This window comes from Lissotriton helveticus, chromosome 8, assembly GCF_964261635.1.
Source record: "Lissotriton helveticus chromosome 8, aLisHel1.1, whole genome shotgun sequence".
NCBI lineage: Eukaryota > Metazoa > Chordata > Amphibia > Caudata > Salamandridae > Lissotriton > Lissotriton helveticus.
In genome coordinates, this window is record NC_136069.1 from 484580586 (window position 1) to 484602182 (window position 21597).

General features: G+C 47.5%; 2 protein-coding genes across 2 annotated transcripts in view; both read left to right on the forward strand.

Moving 5' to 3' along the window:
* Nucleotides 1–21597, forward strand: part of SUGT1 (SGT1 assembly cochaperone of MIS12 kinetochore complex) — a 289493-nt gene that overhangs the window by 194269 nt on the left and 73627 nt on the right. The gene's annotated exons all lie outside the window — the stretch shown is intronic.
* Nucleotides 11545–12452, forward strand: LOC144773139 (acyl-coenzyme A thioesterase 1-like). Its single transcript, XM_078657997.1, has 2 exons — nt 11545–12076; nt 12178–12452. The coding sequence occupies exons 1-2, from the start codon at nt 11545–11547 to the stop codon at nt 12450–12452; spliced, it is 807 nt and encodes a 268-aa protein (XP_078514123.1).

A 21597-nucleotide genomic window follows, 5' to 3' on the forward strand; every position in this document is an offset into this window, starting at 1 on the left:
TAGCAAATCCTCCGTGAAGGAGCCAAGAGGGCCGGGTGGTCTATAAAGCAAAAGCCCCAAACAAGATTGATGGGGGGATAGGGCCAGGGAGAAGGCAAGGATTTCACAGACAGGCAAATCATCCATTGACAAGATGGTACAAGGCAGTCATTATAGATGGGGAGCATGTTAGGGAGGAGTTGTCGGGCCATCGTTTTATATAGTTCTACCGGTAGGCAGTTTGGCCCCATTGCTTTGCCCGTGTGTAGGGCTGCTAGTGCCTTCCCCAATTCTTCCACCGTTAAATCATCATCTAGGGCTTGGGCGTCCTCCTGGGATAGAGTGACAATGGTATGTCATGTAGGAATCTTGTGCTATCCTCTTCTGTCACCCTGCTACGGACAGTGTATACCTGTTCGTAATACGAGGCCAGTTCTTCAACTATTCTTTGGGGGGATGTAGTGTGTGTACCATCAGTGAGTGTAAGCTGGGCTATCCACCTGTCCGCTCTGTCTTTCTTTTCAAGCCAGGCGAGCATTTTCCCTGTTTTATCTCCCAGTTCGTAAATTCTATGTAGGGTATCAGTGTGCCTAAGTTTGGCCATCTCTTCTGCATACGCCCTGTATTTGCGCGAGATTAGGGCGAGTGTTTGCGCTGTGTCGTCTGTAGGATCTGCGGTGTGGGCTAGTTCTGCCATAAGGACGGCTGTTTCTAACTTTTCAATGGTCTCCTTTTGGGTTCTTTTATGTCTCGTAATAGTGGAGATGGCTTGTCCTCTAATGACCGTTTTATATGCTTCCCATAGGATTGACGGCGAGTCAACTGATGATAGGTTTTCTTCAAAGTAGTGTGTGGTTGCAGTTTTTAATGCTTTAGCAATTTTGTGGTTTTTCAGGTAACCCGGGTAAATCGGGTAGATTCTCTGTCGCCTTGTGGGCTGTGTGGTATAGTCTAGCTGAACTGGGGAGTGGCCTGATATCCCTCTTGGTAGATGTTCTATGGATATTACCGTTTCTGGGGGTATTGCTAGTGTTAGCATATAGTCTATTCGGGAGAGACTGTTGTGCGCTCCCGATTGAAATGTGTAGTAGTGGTCAGTTGGGTGTTTAATCCTCCACATGTCCACCAGCCCTATTGCGTCTTGAAATTTTTTAAAGAGTTGGCTTGGCCTAGTCGTTTCTCGGGGAGGTTGGCGGTCTATTGCTGCGTTAAGTACTGCATTAAAATCGCCCCCAATGATTAGGTTTCCCTCAGGGAGTTTGAGAAGTAGTTTCCCCAGATCCTGAAATGTTCCTTGATGTAGTGATGGTGAGACATATACCGTTATAACATTATAGGTCCGCCCTTCCCATTGACATGTAACTGCCGCAAAGCGCCCGTGGTAGTCTGCCCATGTGTGTTTGATTATCAATGGTGCATTCTTACTGACGAGGATTCCGACTCCTCGGGAACCGGAGGAGAACTCCGTATGTGTGATCATTTTGAAGCCCCAACGGTTCATTGCCTGACTAGCTCTGCCCGTCAGGTGTGTTTCCTGTAGGAGGACTATCGTGGGTGCCTTCCGTTTTAGGTATTGTAGGACCAGACCCCGTTTAATTTTATGTCCCAGTCCGTTCACATTCCAGGAAATAACTGTCAGCTAGGGGAGGTCAATTTATGCAATTGGGAATTAGGGTCCAGTAAATCGGTATTCCCCATAGTGTCCAGCGTGCAGGTGTTTCCGTAATAATGCGGAGTGTGTCTGTGTCAAGGCCGGTGGCAAGCTGTTGCCTGGGGAGGGAACCTGAGTGTCTGACAATTGTCCCGCAGAGTGGGTGGAACGCCTAGAGCGAGTGGTGAGTGTATGTTGCGAGCTGGCCTCGGTTGAGGCAGTGTGTCTGAATGAGCGTATTAAAACCATATTGAGTGTGGCATGTATACATGCTAGAGCTATCCAAGCCATGAACATAGAACAAAAACAAAACAAATACATCATGTGCAAACCCTTGCCCCCCTCCCTGCCTCCCTCCCCGGTGGATAAAGAACCTTCCACCTCCCCAACTGAGCAGAGTGCTTAAAGTCCCAACTTATGAGCATTGTTCGTGGGGGTGAGACTTCTGTGGTCTTTTTCGAGTCCCTCTCTCCGAAAATATCATGCAATGTCTTTTGGATCAGGGTTTCTTACCTGCATGACTTCTCCTGTCCGTGCTCCGAATCTTACCATGCTTGCCATTTACGATTACGGCCAAGTAGTCTCTCAGCCGTTGGCATACTCCCTGGTTTGTCGGAGAGTGCGGTTGGAGTTCGTAGTCAAGTAATCTGCAGTCAACGTGCTAAATGGAAAACAGGCCGCAGTGTCCGCTGTAGGTCGTCTCCTATCTATTCGGTTTCGTCGGTCATCTGTGGGCTCCTGTTTCCGGTGTTCCGCCTTGGGTCGCAATTCTTGGGTCCTCTAGTCGGTCTCCAGCCCTCGAGCCAATCCTGGGCGTCTCGCGGCGATTCAAAAAAACATGTTTTTCCTTCCGATTCGACGCGGAGCTTTGCTGGGAAGATCATTGAGTATTTGAGTTCCCGAACTCGCAGTTCTTTCTTCACATCTGTGAAGCCCCTCCTTTGTTGGGCTACTGCTGCTGTGTAATCTGGATAGAAGTTAATTTCTGAATTGTCAATTTTGATCGGCGGGCGTGTTCGAGCCGCTTGTATGATGGCGTCCCGGTCACTGAAGTTGAAGATGCGCGCCAAAATGGGACGGGGTGGAGCTCCAGGTTTGGCCTTTCCTCCGGGTACTCGGTGGGCCCGTTCCACCGAGAAATAGTTGGACAGTCCCCTGGGTTTGAGCTGTTTTTGTATTAGGTCCTCTATGTATAGGTCCAGGGCTGGGCCACCTTCCGTTTCTGGCACACCTATCAGGCGGACGTTATTGCGCCGAGAGCGTCCTTCCTGATCGTCAAGTTTGGCCCTCATTGTGGTATTATCCTTCTCCAGTTGTTGGGCCCTACGTTGCAGATCTGATGTGTCCCCAACTAATCCTGTAGTGGTCTTCTCTACCTCCCCGAGGCGATCCGACATCTTTGCTAAGTCAGCCCTTATCAGGGACACGTCCGTAGATATGGTGCCCATTGAGGATTGCATCACTTTTAGGGTTGCCATCACGTCCTGTAGGGTGACCTTGTCGGTGTCATTTGAGGCTCCAACGGGCTGGGGTGACGTTCGCTGTGTGTCCCCTCTTGGATTGTCCGGCGGGTCTTTGTTGTAGGCGAATTTGTCCAGCTTCAATGTCTGTTGGCCCCTTGTCCCCCTGCCACTCATTATGTATCTCAGAGGATATGTCTTGCCGAGTGAGTTTGAGATTTGACCCGAGTTGGTTCCGAGTCTCGGTGGGACAGTGGGTCCTGCGTGAATAGGGCAGGGCGGCCGCGCTCCGCAGGCGAAATGGCCGAACGCCGCCGGTTGTAGGGGCCGATGTTCTCACCGTCGTGAATTAGCCAGCCTGAGCCAAGTTCTTCGCAGTAGTATGTCTCAGGGCAGGAAACTTGAATCCGGTCAGATATGCCTCTCTGTCGGCAATCAGGTTGGTCCTCGGGTATGGCGGGGCTGAATGGTTGGTGCGTGCCTCGCACCTCTTACCCCCGGGATGTGCCCTGTCGTTGGTGTCCGGAACGCTGTGGCGACCTGTGGTCAGGTGGTCCGTTCGGGAGTCTGTGCGGCTAAAAGATACGCTCGGGTGCAGCGACCGGCAGCGGCCGTATGAGGCACTTCCCCGTGGGTCTGCGACCGCCGGTGTCCACCCTTCGTTACTGGTTCGTTGCGTGTATTCCTCCCTCGAGGCAGGGGCCACACAGGGGGTCTCGCCGGGGTTACGGAGGTTTTGGCGATGGTGCGGGAGTGTAGCTCCAAGGCTCACCATCAGACAAGCTAATTTCGACAATCTGAAAGAGACACGTTAGTGATAGATTCCTTACCATAGAATATTCCCCTGGCGTCAGACTGGATCTGGAAAGGTGTCTGCTTAGTAGTACCCCTGCAGCTCAGTAGGTGGCGTCATGCGGCTACGTGTCCGTCACTGGCGTCGTAAGCCCCGGAACGACGTCGCAGAGACTACTTAGGTGCCACCCATGCGCGCTAACGTCAGTTCTTTCCTTTTCCGCGCCTACTTTTTGAGACTTTTTGTCTCCTGGTGCACGTAGGGATGCTCGGCTCTAAGTCTTGATGGTCGTACCACCGTAATATGTCGGTGGCGGACCCCCACGATGTCTGCCCCTACTGCCTGGAGACCGGCCATGACTCCCGGGACTGTTGAGCCATGGCCCCGAAGGCCTTGCGGGGGCGGCGCCGGAAGTTGCTGGAGGTCCGGCACTCCTCATCGCCGCTCCGGGTCTAGGGGCCGATCGCGGGACCGGAGCAGTCGCTCCTCCGGCTCCAAGTCTTCACCTTCAGATTCAGGTAAGCGACGCCATAAAAAGAAGTCGAAGCAGCGTGTTCGCTCTCCGACGTCACTCCTCGGAGGGGGACAGGGGCTCCTCCGAAGCCTGGGAGTCCCGCAGCCTACCCGCCATACCCGGGTCCGTCAGGGACTCCCGAACAGATGCATGAGTTTCTTGCTGCCATGGACAGCCTTTTTAGGCGTCAGGCTCCCGCCAGCGGCCCTGCGGGCCCGCGGGCCCGTGTCCATATCCTTTTGGCCCGGCGGTACCGCCTCTGGCGCCAGCCCTGGAGCCACTGGATCCAGCGCCCTCTGCTCTGGCTCCGGCACCACAAGGTGCAGCACCGCTGGCCCCGGCGCTGCCCTTGACTCTGGCCCCAGCGCCGCACTGGGTGCCGTTTAATCCACCCCTGCCCCAGTTCAACCCACCACTGCCCCAGTTCTCGGACCATTTTGTTCCGGCCTGGGATCCGCATTGGGATGCGGCTCCGGCTCTGCCCCGACCGGCGCCGTTGCTGGCGCTGCTTGCCCCCTCTCCGGCTCCTTCTAGTCCGGAGCCGGACAAGGACTGGGACGGCTCCTAGGACCCCCTTGCGCGGCAGTGTGACTCTGAGCAGGATTGGGTGGATGACCTTCAAGATGCGGGTGAGCCGCACGCTCCCTTTCAATGAGGCCCTTACCGAAGTCCTCTTGAGCACTTAGTTGCAGCTGGCCTTGGGGGGCACAGGTGGATAAGTACGTTGCTAGGTTGTCCTCGCCCGGCGCCTGGTGATCCTTCCTTCTTGACCACTCACCCCACGCCTGAGAGCCTGGTCATTCAGGCCTCAATGTCGCAGAGTGCCTTTCCCACGGCTCCGCTGGATAAGGACTCTAAGAAACTGGACCAATATGGCAAGAGGATGTTCTCCTCAGCAAGCTTGGGGTTGCGGTCGGTTAATACCACCTGCTTATTGGGCCGTTACTCCCATGCAGTGTGGGATTCGGTAGCAGAGGTTCTGCCTCAGTGCTCTGAGGAGGTCCAGGCTGTCCTTTCCCAAGCGATTGTGGAAGGCAAGGATGCAGCGAAGTTTACCATCAGGTGTGGTCTGGACACAGCTGATTCCATGGGCAGAGCAATTTCCACGACTGTGGCGGTGCCGTTGCCTGGTTGCGGTCTACCGGGTTCGCGCCAGATTACCAGGGCTAGCTCATGGACATGCCCTTTGATGGCTCCCGCCACTTTGGCGACAAGGCTGACCGTGCCCTGGGGTGCTTTAAAGACCCGCAGGCCACGGCCAAGTCATTCCGCCCTTCTACAAAGAGCCCTGCCGCGCCAGGGTATAGTTCCTTTCGTGGCCAGGGTAAAAGCACCCAAGCACGCTCCTCCACGAAGCTTGTGCAGAGCCAGCCTCAGCGCGGCCGCAGGAATGGCTTCCGCAAGGGTGGGTCTGGTAACCAGCGAGCGGGTCAGTCCACCGCCACCCCGGCTGCGTCCACCTCTAAGCCTTTCTAATCTGAGCTTCAGGGAGCACCCCACGCCGGTAGGAGGCAGGGCCCGTCATACCCTCCACCACTGGCGCGAAATCACATCGGACAAGTGGGTGCTGCAGATAATCTGCCAAGGTTACTCGCTCCCCTTTCTATCCTCCCCTCTGGCCATGCCACCTCGGTACCACTGCATGTCTGGGGATCATTTGGCTCTTCTCCATCAGGAAGTCACGGCCCTCCTGGCCAAGGGGGAAATCGAGTGCGTTCCCGGTCAGGAAGTAGGGAGTGGTTGTTATTCCCACTACTTTCTGGTCCCCAAAAAGGAAAAGGGGGCTTGCGTCCCATCTTGGACCTCCAGGTCGTCAGCCGCTTCCTCCGGAAGGAGAAGTTCAAGATGCTGACTCTGGCTCAGGTCCTGACTGCCCTGGATCCAGGAGACTGGATGGTAGCGTTGGACTTGCAGGACTCATATTTTCATATTCCCTTCCTGCCGGCCTACCGGCGTTACCTACGGTTTACGGTAGGCCAAGAGCATTTTCAGTTTGCCGTGCTCCCCTTCGCCCTTACCAGTACCCCTCGGGTGTTCACGAAGGTGATGGCGGTCGTCGCAGCTCATCTGTGCAGCTTAGGGGTGTCAGTCTTCCCCTACCTCGACGACTGGCTGTTGAAGGTGGGCTCGCCCCAGGCAATTGTCGCCCACCTCCAGACCACAGCCGACCTCCTGCATTTGCTGGGCTTCTCCATCAATGTGCCGAATTCTCACCTGAGTCACTCACAGAAGCTCCCTTTCATCGGGGCAGTTCAGGATTCAACGCTGTTTTAGGTTTATCCTCCCGAGCAGCGAGTCCGGGATATTCAAGCTATGATTCTGCTTTTTCTGCCTCTATCCCGAGTTTGTCAGGATGATCCTCCGGCTTCTGGGCCTGATGGCCTCCTGCATCCTGCAGTTGGACCTGAAGTTCCAGTGGGCACAGCATCATGTCCGATCACGTCCAGATCTCGGAGGGCGCTCCACGACAGTTGCAGTGGTAGCTCATGAATCGTGATTGGGTCAGTGGCAGATCCCTCTCCCTTCCCCAACCGGAGCAAACAGTGGTGATGGACGCGTCCCTCCTGGGATGGGGAGGCCACATGGGAGAGGCGGAGATCAGAGGCTCGCGGTCTCCGGCGGAGTCCTGGCTCCATATCAACCTTCTGGAGCTGCGGGCGATCCGGCTTGCACTGAAGTCATTCCTTCCCTCTGTCCGGGGAAGTGTAGTGCAGGTGTTCACGGACAACACACCGCCATGTGGTATTGAAACAAACAGGGCGGGGTGGGGTCGTGGACCCTATGTCAGGAGACTCTGCGCCTCTGGACATGGCTGGAACATCAAGGTGTTACCACCCCTGGCAGGTTCTCTGAACGCCATGGTGGACGAACTCAGCCGCCGGTGCATGATGGATCATGAATGGCGTCTGAACTCGGACGTGGCGCAAGGTCTCTTTCTGCAATGGGGAGAGCCTTGGTTAGATCTATTTGCCACCAAGGAGAACGTGCAATGTCATCAGTTCTGCGTGTTGGAATTTCCAAGGGGGCGCTCGCTCGGAGATGCTTTTCGTCGCAAGTGGTGCTGCAGTCTGTTGTACACCTTTCCGCCTATACCACTTCTACCCAAAGTGCTGTAGAAGAACAGGCGCGACCGGGCCCAAGTCATTCTTGTGGCTCCGGACTGGGCTCGAAGAGTATGGTATCCCGAGCTACTCAGTATGAGCATCGATCCCCCGATCCATCTGCCTCTTCGGGAGGGTCTTCTGTCGCAGCAGCAGGGGACGGTCCTCCACCCGAACCTGTCCAGCCACACTAAATGAATGCAGTTGGTTAGCATTATGAAGGGATGTTGTGAACTTTGACAGAGTCCTTCAGACTAAGAGGGAAGCTAATGGATTGGAGTTCATTTTTGATGTATAAACACACTATTTATGTTGATGACAGTACCGATGAATTGTTTTATTTGTTTTATTGTAGATACCCCTGATGAAGGGAAGATGGCTTCCCTAAATGCATTGGGTAATTTTTAAATAAAGACGTGATATGTGGAACTACTTGGTGTCTTCTACATTTATGTGAAAATCCTAGATGGTTATGGAATGAATAAAATTAATTGAAGAATAACACAGATTAAAAGGAATATGGAAAGTGAAATTGAGTAAGCATCTAGAAAAAAGAAGAGAAACTGTCGAATTTAATTGATTTAATTCATTCAGTTCTTCACATGGCTGTGCAGTTTGATTGGGACCCTAACAGGTCGTATCGTGTTAGTAGAATCATTACTACCAGTAATAAAAACTTTCTAAAATGAATAGGCCACTGAGGTACAGGCAATTTTTATGAGTTAGAAGTAAACGTTTAAAACCAAGAATACCATATGCTAAAACCCTGAATACGCCCTAAAAACAGCATTAATTTAATTTGGTGCAAAGGCAAAAAGCATTCGAAAAAGTTAAAAACATGGATACAAAACACTTCTTTCTGTGGGTTGAGCACTAAATACAAATCCTCCGCAGTCACACGTGCTGAGAATCTTAAAAATATTGGTCTCAACCACTTATGACGGTAAGGACCTAAAAATAAAATGTGTTTCAGGTCCTGACATCCAGGTTTACAAAAGTGACATATGCTTGAAGTACCATGCCGTTTAGATGTTACAAAATGTAATGGAAGTGTTTAAATGAATTAATGCCCAGCGGCGTCTAAGTACTGTTGTTATTTATCTATATATAAATAAAAATGTAACTGTTCGTTTGTTCAAAATCTCAAATCTCCGAAAGTTCTTCACCGATTGCTTTGAAATTTTGACACAACGTTGCATTCGAATACACAAGTGTTTTTATATACACAACTTTGGATTAGAATATGTGCGTGTCGAATATGCGCGTGTTCCTAATCGAAAGCACAAACAGACACATAAAAATGTCAATGTGCGTTTGATAAAAATCTTAAATCTACGAAAGTTCTTCACCGATTGATTTAAAATTTTGATACAACGTTAAATTCGAATAAGCGCGTGTTTATATATACATAGCGTTGGATTCAAATACGCGCGTGTCAAATATGCGAGTGTTTTTAATCTGAAGGACGAACAGACCCTATCGATTGGGTTGCTGCGCAACAACAACAATAGACGTATAGAGACAATAGTCTACATCTATTAGAATGGACAGTTGGTGTCAGGATGGCAGACCGGGAAGTGGGTGGAGGGAGGGGGGAGGAGTTGGTTCACTTTGCAACATTAAGAAAGGACACATAGAGACAATAGTCTACGTATATTAGGATGGACAGTTGGTGTCAGGATGGCAGACCGGGAATTGGGTGGAGGGAGGGGGGAGGAGTTGGTTCACTTTGCAACATTAGCACGTGTTTATATATACACAACGTTGGATTTGAATACGCGCGTGTCCTTAATCGAAAGGCCGAATAGACCCTATCGATTTGGTTGCTGGGCAACAAATACAAGGGACGCATATAGACAATAGTCTACATTTATTAGGATGGACAAAAACATATTGTATACCCACAAGCATTGTGAAATTAAACATATTAGGAACTTGCGCTTACTCTTTTCTTTCTCTTCCATTTAACCAGACTAAGCCACAGCAACGCTTGGCCGGGTGCAGCTAGTTCATAATAAAATAATTTGCCTGCTTAAGAAATGCATCAAACTCTTCCCTCGGCATGGATGAGACGACCATAGATAGAGATCAAATTGATCTAGTGCATAACTAAAATTCCGAAAGAATAACATTGTCTCTCCATTTCAAACATCTCTGTAAACATAAGCTGTCAGAGAGAGTTATGATTACTGTTCACGAGGCAATGGCCCCATCGTACCATTTCCTCCAGTCCTTGCACAAACAAGCTTTTTAGACCTAATCTTAGTGCAGTCGTTGGTGCTAGAGTGTTGACTGATACTAATTTCCTTAGAATTTGACCGCCGGTTTTGTAAAAAAAAAAAAAAACTCCTTTTTGCCACGGCATAGAGGAGAGTGGGTGGAATTTTAACTCGATACACGGACAAAAGGTGGGAAAAGTGCCTCCACCCCATGGCTGTATAAAAGGAGCTACGCCTACTGGCTTGTGAATGTGCACTATTATGAATATATTCTGGGTCATTTAGTGTACTGCTTATCACTTTGCTTAATAAGGTATAGGATTTAACTACTTTCAGTTTTTGTTTGCCTAAGTGCCATGAATAATTAATTTAGGGGCATGCTTTTTTTCCCGGAAACCTAACACTTTACTTTCTGAGGAATTCATTTTCAAAAAGTGAGCATCCGTGAACGATGCAAGGTGCTTATGCATCGTGCTAGACCTTTGTGGGTAGGGCTTGTCGACCTAACTGCAACCTACTTGACCTCTGTCTGTGAAAGCAGAGCAAATGTGACAAGATAACAAGATTTAAAGACCTCTTTATTGCTCATTAACTTTGTGAGCAATAAAAATGCCTTTAAATCTTATCTTGTCACATTTGCTCCGTTTTCACAGACAGAGGACAAAAGTTGGTTTGTTTTCCTACTCACCAGAAAGGGCGAGCAGGACCCAAAAACAGTTCGACCTTGCTAAATTTAGCTCGACTATGCGAGCGGTGGAGTGGAATTTTCGAGCCTGGTTAAGTCCAAGATCACAATTTCATTTGCCTAAAGCAAACAAATCACTGAGCATCCTCCAACACTTGGAGGAAAACGTATACTTTCAGCTAGTGAACTGGGAAGGTCTGATATATAAATGGAAGAAAGTAGTGGCACTAACAAACACCCTTTTTTCAAGCAGTTTTTTTGTAGGAGTACCTACAGATAGCCCCTGTTCCCCCACCTAACAGTATCTGGCACCAGGTTGAGGAATAGAGGGCAATTATTAAACTTGCTAGGCATTCCAAGATTTGACCGTTTTTTCCACAAAGTTGGCTGATCAATTTTTGTCCTGAACACATCCTGCTTTTTTTCACTTTTTCTTTTCCATATCTATCATTTCATTTTGCAGATCTTTCATCTCCTCTATTGTTTGTATTGACATAAAAATAAGTACGTGTTCAACCGTATTGTCGATGATTGTCCATCTGTCTTCATTGACAGCGGTAGTGCCAGTTGTTGCATAATACTTTGCAATTCTGTCAGCAAAATTGTTGCCCAAAGTTACTGTGTCACCACCATGCTTAAGTGCTGCAAATTTCACCACTGCAATTTTCTGACAATCTCAAAGCATATTAGAAAACAAACGTGTCGTCCTTTTTAGGTCTCGGCTATAACGCGCTGAAAAGCGCGTTCTCGCCAGAGAACTATTGTCGGCGTCTCAGCAGTCTCAGAACACCGAAGTGAGACAAGACCTGGCCGCGCGCAGCGTTTCCCCATAGGATAACGTTGTGCGCGCGGCCAGGTCTTGTCTCTACAGCATTGCATGCAGAGCGGATCGCGTCGCGCGCCTCTCTGGAATGCAGGGGGAGAGGCGTGCGGCGCTGATAATCAGCCATGCTTTTTTTCCGTGCCGTCTCTGAGCGTCCGTCACATGGAGGGTGTGATTAGCGTCAGCGCTGACAGGCGTCAAACCCCCCTCCATCGCGCATGCTCAGAGCCGTGACCCCGCGTGCCCTCGCAGACGCTACTCGAGGAGCGGTCACATTTCACAACACTAAGAGACGCCGCTCCTCCCTGAAGGTGACAGCATGCTGTGTGTCTTCGGGCGAGCCTCTGCGGCCTCTGCGCTCTCGTCCAGCCGGGCGGTGGGGGTCCGAGCCGCCCTCAGCAGAGCTGCCATGTCCACAGTGAGTGTGCGGGTCGCCCCCTCCGCCAAGGGCCTGTTTGATGACCCTGTGCGGCTCTCCGTGAGGGGCCTCTCGCCGCTGCAGGGGGTCACCCTCCGGGCTTCTCTCACGGATGAGGCGGGGGTGCCTTTCCGGTCCTCCGCCCAGTACAGGGCGGACAGCGGCGGGGGGCTGGACCTGACCAGCTCCCGAGCCCTGGGGGGCAACTACACGGGGGTGGAGCCCATGGGGCTGCTTCCAAAGACCCCACACCGGCGCCTGGTGAAGAGAGACGTCCTGACCCCCTTCTGTGTGGACTTTGAAGTGTACGAGGGTCACGACCCCCCCGCTCAGCGCCTTGCCGGGGTCACCAACCAGCGAAGCTTCCTGGGAGAGGGGGTGCAGAGGGTCCCCGTACGCGAGGGCAAGGTGAGAACCACCCTCTTTGTCCCCCCTGGTGAGTGACGGGTAATGCTTATGGCTGAAAAACGTTAAAAAACAAATCCGTAGTGCTAACTGCTAACATGGAGTTTCTAAATCTTTTGTCTCTTCTGACTGGGCCCGGCCCCTTCCCTGGTATTATTGACATTTATGGAACTGGTGGGGGCCTTCCTGAGTACAGAGCCAGTCTTCTAGGCAGTCGTGGCTTTGCCACGTTTGCCTTAGCGTACTACGGCTATGAGGACCTCCCAAAGCAAATGAAAGAATTCCATTTGGAATATTTTGAGGATGCTGTAAACTACATGCTGCGACACCCTCAGGTAGACTTCACTTCTAAATGTACAGACACAGCGAGATTGAAGCATGGGTTTTCATGGGCGAATCCCTAGCAATCTTGTGCGCCACAAAGCAAAACCTGCTCTGACTAAAAGATACAAATTAACAGATTTAAACTGTACCATATATCGAAGTTTATTTCTAAAATGCAGCATGCATGATACAGAGAATGTCGGTCGCCATCAGCGGACACCACCACTGCCATGCACACACAGACACCACCACTGCCATGCACACACAGACACCACCACTGCCATGCACACACGGACACCACCACTCCCATGCACACACGGACACCACCACTGCCATGCACACACGGACACCACTGCCTGTCCGTTCACACCCAAAAGACATTTGGACCCCTCTGGTGACTTACCATACACTCCATGGCAACATGACTAAGGCCGCGGATGATTCCCGCAGCACCCACTAGACTGCAAGCGAGCCAGACTGTCCCTCCCCCTATGGCGCCCTACCAAACAACTCTGCCAAGCTAGGTGTGTTGTTACTTCCAGTTGGGTGTTGACTTTGGTGAGTGGCAAGTTTGTTGTTAGCTCTCGTCTGGCTCCTCATACCTACCCGATGCATTCCAGTGATTTGGGATTTGTCTGTCTATCAACTCCGCTATGTATTTGAGTCCTGAATGCTTACTGTCTTTTTGTTATGCAGTAGTTAACTGGAAAATGTAATAAATACAATTAATAATAGTGTCCTTCAGCCCTAGTGTCATGCTTTCACATGAAAGCTAATCTGCACCTGGTGTAGTCCCAATAGCTATGACCCTTCTATATGTCAAGACGAGGTGGTGTTCAGTTACCTTCTCCACTTAATCAGTTCTGGCTTGCACTTCTCCTCAATTAAGTTCCATCTTGCAGTTAATATTGCTTATAGAAAGTCTCCTTAGCCTATGTTGAAAGATTTCTTAGAGACGGTATTTCTCCACACCTTGGACACTCAATATTGTCCTCTCTGTTAATAGGTTCCCCCTTTGAACTGATCCATAAGGCTTCAGAGCGACATCTGACCTGGAAAGCAGCTTTTCTTGTGCTTAAATCATCAGCTCACAGTGCGAGTGACATTCAGGCCCTGTGCAGTCACAAGTTGGTGATGACACGTCTGAATTTCCTCCTCGAAGGTGTGCCAGATTTTCATGTTAGTCAGACTATTTAATTTCCAATGTTCTTTCCAAATCATCCCCTCCAGCGAAAAGAACTATTTGCTCTCAGGATATAAAGTGTGTGTTAAAATTGTATCAAGGAAAAGCAAACGCTATTAGTCAAACTGAACATTTGTTCATGAATCATAGTCCAGACAGAAAAGGTTTCGCCATTACAAAGCAATCTACTTCCATGTAGGTAGTATCTTGATCTTGTGTGTTACTATGGTTCCAGGTAGGAGAAAGAAATGATGTGAGCTAACCATAAGTTTACTGTACAAGGGGCAAAACAAAGGCTCTTCTGAGAAGTATTCCAATTTCGGAAAATAATTTTAGCCCCCACTCGGAGGTCATTCCATACTTTCACAAGGCATTGTAGTCTTGAGTTAGGCTATTTTGGTAGATTGCTAAACCTTCTTTTTTTCTTCTTCTAACATTCCTCTGCTTTCGATGTGTGAGTGGCTTGCTAATATATTTAGTGCATATGACTGTTAATGAGGAACCCCTGAAAATGTATTTACCTCTAACCCTATTTCTCCCGGGATAAAGAACGCAACATTTTTTCAATGTCTTAATTGTCTGGATCTTATCTTACGTGTAAAAATGTACTGACCTAAATTCCACTGGCAGGGCACAATAGGTTACTGGAAAAGTGAGTTTCCATAGAAGTGCAGTGATCATTTATCCGGTCTCTGTTTTCTGCAACCTATCTAAAAACTTTGCCCTGATTTAATTTATTTTCCTTTAAAAAAAGGTTTGTCAAAGATATCCCTAGTCACTATTTGATGCATTAGTGTCTTTTTTTCAAATTCAATTTACTTTTTAAAAACAAAATCAAACATTTGGCCAATTAATCATTTTATTAGGCTGCAAAGGTTTATTTATTTAAATTAGATTTTCTGTTGAAAAATGTTCCACACATGTAAATAGTTTAAAAAAGTGCTTCGGGATGCAACGCAAAAGAAGGGCAATTCAGTCCTTATGACTTTAAATGAGGATTTCCCTGGTGGTAAACTAGGATTACCGGTAAGCATCTTTTCTTAATCGGCCGTCTAGATAGAGATCAATTGAAAATAACATACATTTTACAATTCATGCAGTTTCAGTGTCAGAAGCTGAAGTTGGAAAATGTGCAGCCTGGAAAGGCATTCAGGCTTCTTGCAGAGAAAGCTGCTGAAGTTAAAAACAGGTTTTTGGCTTTGGCTGTTTTCCCTTGGATTTATGGGAATTGGCTGATTAAAACTTCCTTCACTCATAACAAAATCCTTTGATACGCCTCACACACCTTATCCTCCTTATCCTTAGTTCATGGTATCTATTTCACATTTAGGAAGGAAACAGTTCTAGTGCCTATCTAGGAACACCTGCAGTATGTGTTATGTTGAAAAAAGGCAGGCCCAAGGCCTAGGGATAAACCATACTTGATATATAAAAATATAGGAAGTGCCTCAGGTAAGCAACCACCGGGGAGAAATTGGCAGCCTCTCCCAAATTTGTTCACTTTGTCATCACAATAGGTTTTTGTAATGGAGCCACCATGCAGTCCTTTTGTTAGTCTACAGATGTGGTGTGTGGCTGAAGGCCTAGTATGTTTTTGAGGTAACTTGTGCACCCAACAACATTTTAATTTATGACTTATGGCTATTTTTGTTTCTGAACTTCATAAAGAAACTGTGCCATTCACTAATGGCCCTTGTGAATTAATTTGTTTCACGTTGCTTTCTTTCCAGTTAGGCATATCTTCTTTCAGCAGCTAGTCCTTTATATCCACTTTCATACAGATTTCTTCTGCCACATACAATCTGGTTAGTCCTTTACCCAGTACCCCACATGCAGCGTGGCCATGGTCATCCACTCTGTTGCAATTCTGTTAGCCAAGGTGAGTGTTGCCCTCATCTTCGTTTTTTATTTTGTGTACACGTTGGAGAGGTTCCCTATCCCACTTCGTTTTCACAGATATGGCTTTCATCGGACTGTCTACCCAAAAAGCTCTGTCCAGTTGGGAAATTGTTGCAGCAAACATTCTCCAGTCTAGAAAGACAGTTAACATAGCAAATGTTCTTGGGACCCCTTGCCTCCTTGATTGTTATAAGTAACCATCCATATTTCAGGAGGTGGGACTGTGTAACGTGGAAAGAACTCCGTGCATTCTTCAAAGGTCAAGAATTCGCCATTGATTAACAAATTCCCGATTCACATTCAACCACTATCTTTCCAGTTCCTAAAATCAATTTCTCAGCCTGCTACCTTAAACCCTTAAGGGTACATTGCTGGTATACAATGATCTCATAATGAGCATTCTCTTTAATTGTAACCCCTCTGTGGTCGCTCGGATGAATAAGTAGGAAAGTCTGTGGCTCTTCATACAATGTGAAAAGGGGGCATTTTCAATAAATCACCCTATTCAATGCCTTCTAGCAGTGTTTTGTGAAAAATAACTTAAGCCAGTGATAAATTGCACTTGGGCCGCCATGTAATAACCTTCTGTGGTAGGCATTTGTAAACAATACCTTTATCTTTGTTTAGTTCTAAAACGCCAACATTTGCATTTTTTCATCCCTACAACGATTTAGCCCTTAGTTTGTTCAAGACCTTAAAGGTCTGTTTTGGCTACACAAACCTAAAGCCATTGATTATTTAGAGGCATCCACTAAGCACCATCGTTTTGGCCACTGCCACCCTACACATGAAGGACACTGGCAAGGATACCCAGATTTGTATCAAATAAAGAAAAAAAGTTATCACACTGTCCAGATTAACTTTCCTCCTCTTTGTTTCACAATTTGTTACCACAACACCAATCCTTCCTATGGGAAACCATATTGATTTGTCTCAATTCATACATAAACCTGACATGTCCCCAAATACACCAAGTATATTCCACAATAGAGAGATTATCCAGACAAGTTCCTTTAAATACATAACCATGTCATCCGCATATAGGTACATTTTCAGTGCCTCCTATCAAGGTGCCCTAACCCTTTAGTTGTCTTATGTAGCAAACCTGCAAGGTTTTCCAGACCAAATAGAAGTGTAAATAATGAACATCCCTGATGTGTCCTCTCCCCAATACCAATCTTTGTGTTAATCTTTCATTGGTAATAACCATATCTAGTAGATATGTATATAAAAGCTTTATCCATTTCAAGAGTTTTGGACTAAATTTCACGTAGTGTAATACATGGAACACGTATTTCCATTTGATAGCAATGAAAGCTTTTTAAGTGTCTGAAGGTGCCACAGCATAGTCTGCTCTATTGACTACCTCCCTCATGTTTCTTTGGGGTACAAATCTTTTTTGGTCTGGATGAACCATGAGTGATATTGCATGTTATGAATTATTAACGTCTTCCCTAGGATTTGGTATCTCTTTTGTGCATTGATGGGAATCTGTAGGGCTTAGTTTTTGAAGTCTTTCTGATGCCCAGGAAGTATCCGTATATGTCCCCTGTACATCAGTTTTGAAAGGATGCCAATCTGGAATGTCTGTGGCAAAGGTCTCAACTTTTCGGACTATATTGAACACCTTGTATCTATCAGCACAGACCAAGGTTAAATCTATTACCGCCACATTGATGTATGACTCCATGCCAACTTCATCTTCTGACTCCTTTTCATAATACTGAGGGTAAAACACTCATTGGGTCCAAAGAATTTCTGGCAATCGCGCCCTCCCATGGATCTTTCAAATCCAGGTGCTCAAGTACATTGTGGGAGTTGTAGTCTCACCTGCCCCCAAGTCTGAGGCAGCTACTTCACTCCCCCGGACCCATTGAAGTTCCAGTACCCTTTCACTATGCGTACCGCTGCCAAGGCTTGCTGGTCGTTAGTCCGGCAACAGACCCCTGCACTTGGTGCTGCATTAACCCCTTCGCTGTTAGACCTTTTTCCCCCCTGTGCTAAGCCTTTCCTTGGCGATTTGGGTAGTTTGCGCTTGGGCCCCTGTAACCTTTTGTCCATAAAAGGTATCTATGCCAAATTTTCGTTGTTTTCTTCCAACATACTGAGGATTCTAAAGGCACCCTGGATTTGTGAATTCCCCTGGAGGAGACCGAGAAATTAACCAAAATACAGCAAAATTTTGGATTTTTGGGAAAAATGGGGAAAAAAGTGCTAAAATCACCAGCTTTCAGGAACAGGCAGACATTTGTCTGAAAACCAGTTTTTCTACAGTTTTGCCATTTTACTGGGACATAACCTATTTTTCCTATTTTTTGTGCTTTCGTCCTTCTTCCAGTTAGTGGTAGAAACCAATAATGGATCCCGGAAAGCTATATATTTCTGAAAAGTAGGCAAGATTTAGAATTTAGCAAGGGGTCATTTGTGAGATCCTTCAAGGTTTTCCTATAGAAACTAAGTTGAAATAACCTATTGAAATTGAGGTTAAAAAACAGCCATGTATACCTACATTTTCACCTGTATCTTTTGAGAATGGCAGATTTTTTAAAGCAATATACGGTTAAGTCCACTGGACCCTTCTGCATTGCAAGGCTATTTTGGACTTGTAGGTTAATCAAGAACCTGAGGTAATAACTGAGCTGCGTCTTGCAATGGTTTTTCATTGTGTACCAGGTATGCAGCAACACATTTGGTAAAATATAAAGAGTGGAAAATAGTTATCAAAGAAAACAATGTATATATCCCCACAATACATTTATTAAGTTGACAGACCCCACACTTTGTGCTCACCAACTCCCCCTGAAGAAGTTTACATACTTTTGACTCCGTACGGCTACCCGATCCTTATACCCCACATTCCCGGATGAACCCGTACAACTGAATACATTACAAATATTATTAATGGCTCGATTCGGAATGGACTGGTGACACGTTTATATAATACAGCTCAAGAGGAACAGGCTGAGAACCCCACTGCTGCGCTGGGTAGATGGGAGGTGACGCTAGGTGAGACAACAGGACTGGCAATACAGCTGCTCACAATTTACACTTCTCACGTCAAATTGCAATCTGCGTATCATTCATTTCAAATTCCTCCATCAACTATATTACACACTGGCCAAACTACACAGGCTAGGCCTGAGAGAGATGCAACGCACCAGGCGCTGACTTTTTACACACCTCTTGGTCATGCCCACAACTGCAGACATATTCGGACGAACTTACCGTTACACTAGCTGAAATGCTGTCAGAGCAAATCCCAAACACTCCCTTGGTATGCATTCCAGGTGTTAGGCAACTTAAACGCGCCAGACGCAGGAAATTCTTGCTGGTAGCATTGTTGCTTGCAAAAAGGCGTATTGCAATGAAGTGGGGAAGCAAAAGACCCCCCAGACCTAAAGACTGGATCACGGACATGACATATTGTAAGATGACGCTGGAGACTTATGCAGAGGATATCCCACAAGCTTCAAAGCCCAGAGACTTTTGGAAGCCACTTGTTCAATACTTACAGGCAGCAAAGGAACCCGAACTATGAGCTGCCCAAGACATGAATGGCCACTATGTTACCATGCCTGGGACACTACACCGAGAATAGACATTCTGAGATAGAGGGCGAGTTGGATTGTTGGGGAGTGTAGAACCACACGTGGGGTTAGATACCTCTGTCGATCTACAATTACAAATGTGTTAACTGATATGTGTATGATGTAACTTGTGACTCCAAATGTTATATACAACTGCACAGAGTAACCTGACTTGTCTTATGTGTAATATACTACTGGTTGGATGAAAACTAAAATGATTAAAAATAAAAGAAAACTTTGTATGTCTGAGATGGGAACAAAATATGGAGTTTAAAAGCAGTGGTTATTTGCACATCTAGCTGTTGAATTTGGACCCTACCTCATCAGGCACCTAGGGAAACCTAGCAAACCTGTACATTGTTTAAAATTAGACACCCAGGGGATGTGGGGTAACGTGTGGCTCTCACCAGGTTCTGTTACGCAGAATTCCTTGCAGACCTCAAACTTGGTAAAAAACAAACATTTTCCTCACATTTTTCTGATGGAAAGTTATGGAATCTGCGAGAGCCACAAACTTCCACGCACCCAGCATTTCCTCCAGTCTCCCGATAGTGCCCGCGACCGGAAAGGGGCCAAAACCCAGTGTGAACAAGTCACATTTTTTTCGGTGAAAACGGATCCCTTTTTTAGGTCTCGCCTAGACGTAAGCAAAGCGAAGCTTTGCTGTCTGGCGAGACAACTTATGTAGTTACTTTTCGGGGAATGTGGACAGCAGAGTTCCACGTGCTTTCCCTTGCCGAGATTGAACCTCGGGAGCGCGCACGTCGCCGTGCCTCATAAAGCCTCACTCACGCATGCGCACATACACAGCCATACACACACTGCATACACACACTCAGACACACACCTCTCCTCTCCCTCAACACACTCACCTGTTCTGGCGGTGCTCGGCGGCGGTTCTGGCTCTCGGGCGGCGGTAGCGCTTTGCGGGGCTCTCTCACCACATGAGAGCCCTGCCTTCCCCATGCGCTCGGCCGCTCTTCACCCGGTCCCCCATCTCGGGACCGGGACTCGATCAGGAGCCCTCGGGGCTCCTCGGACAGTGGCTTCCCTCTCGCGCCGCGATGGGGGCGGGACTTCCGGTTGGGGCTGCGATTGGCCGGCTGCCCAACCGCTTCCGGGTCGTCGCAGGCAGCGCGGCGGCCCGGCGGGGACTCTACAAACTCCTGGGCTGCGGCGGTGAGTTGAAGGCACACGAGGGGTGGGCCCCTCTCTGATTTAAGTATACCGTGAGGAAGGCACTCGCACACACACACTCACACAAACAAACACACCCAGCGACACATATCAAGGCTCTAATAACGGGTATCTAAATATCTCCATTATGATGTGAAGGCGACATTTCTCAAAAGAAGCGTGCTCGGTTTTTTCTTCTCTTATTTGGGCACTGCGCCTAATTAAAATGAGGCCACACGCTGCACAAACAGTGTTTCTGAACTGTGCCTCACTAAATACTGAACAGCATAATCACTGCTTAGCATCCACAAATTAATGACTAGCGATTTTTAAACAGCTGACAAATGTGAAAAAATGTAGACTTCTGAATACAAAATAGGTTGACATTTTGTTACGAACAAATGTTGGTATTGCGGCCGCAGTTTGTCAGAGGGATATCTTGCGATTACAGAACTGTTCGGCACGCAGTTTTTATGAGCTATTGCAAATGTTTAAAACAGTGTACAGCTATGTAAACGTTGCTTGATCTATGTGTGGCTAGATTAGCGTAATATTTACATGCGAGCTGCAATGAAGGATGATATGTGGGGATGAGCTGAAGTTACGTATTTGTCAATGGTTTATTTATTCCAGAGTCTCAGAAAGTCAAATGCACTTTCATGAAATAATGTCTCCTCTTTTGTTGTTTCAAAGCGCCTAGGCCTCAAATGTGGACTGAAAAGCTGTAGTTAAATACCAATACAGTACAATACAATGTTTGGTGTGTCTGAATGAGATTTAAACCCCTTATGTTATCGCATTAAGGTACGACTAAGTGCATTAACGTGTAAAAAGTAATTGTGCGAGCTTTCTATTTGTTTAGTTTTGGACATGCTCAAGATTTGTTACTCAGGCTTACCTAACATAAGAATAAAAGGAGCCACTTGTGAGTCTGTTGTGGCCAGCGAACTCTCCTCAGCTGTTGTTCCAAGCTGTTGACTAAACCTATCGTGGCTTCAATTAAAAGTGCGTTTCAAGGGCTTATTCAGGCTCTCTATATCCAATGAGCAAATATGTGCACAAAGTGCCACGCATAAACAAGGCCTATGCCCCCCACACGGTTAAAAATACCCCATTTTCTGACAGAGTTTCTGCACACCTACACTGCCCTCTACCTAAAGAAAAAAACATCCAGGCAGCTTACCGTGTGACCCCCAGGCCCAGCCCAAAAGACGCAGTGAACAACATGGGTGAAAGGAGCCCCGGCTTATCTTGGCCCACACCAATGCTTGACAGAGGCTTGTGTTCGCAAAGTGCGTGTGAGTTTTTTAAATGCTGTACTCAGTGATTTGTAGTCCTTAACAATTGCACTGCTGAATGTGGACTCTCCTATTGGCTATC

Bases quoted from the DNA above. Each gene is read 5' to 3' on its own strand.
- LOC144773139 (XM_078657997.1), top strand. From the start codon at position 11,545: ATGCTGTGTGTCTTCGGGCGAGCCTCTGCGGCCTCTGCGCTCTCGTCC. The intron at 12,077-12,177 runs CTGGTGAGTGAC...TGTCTCTTCTGA, and splicing joins AACCACCCTCTTTGTCCCCC to CTGGGCCCGGCCCCTTCCCT.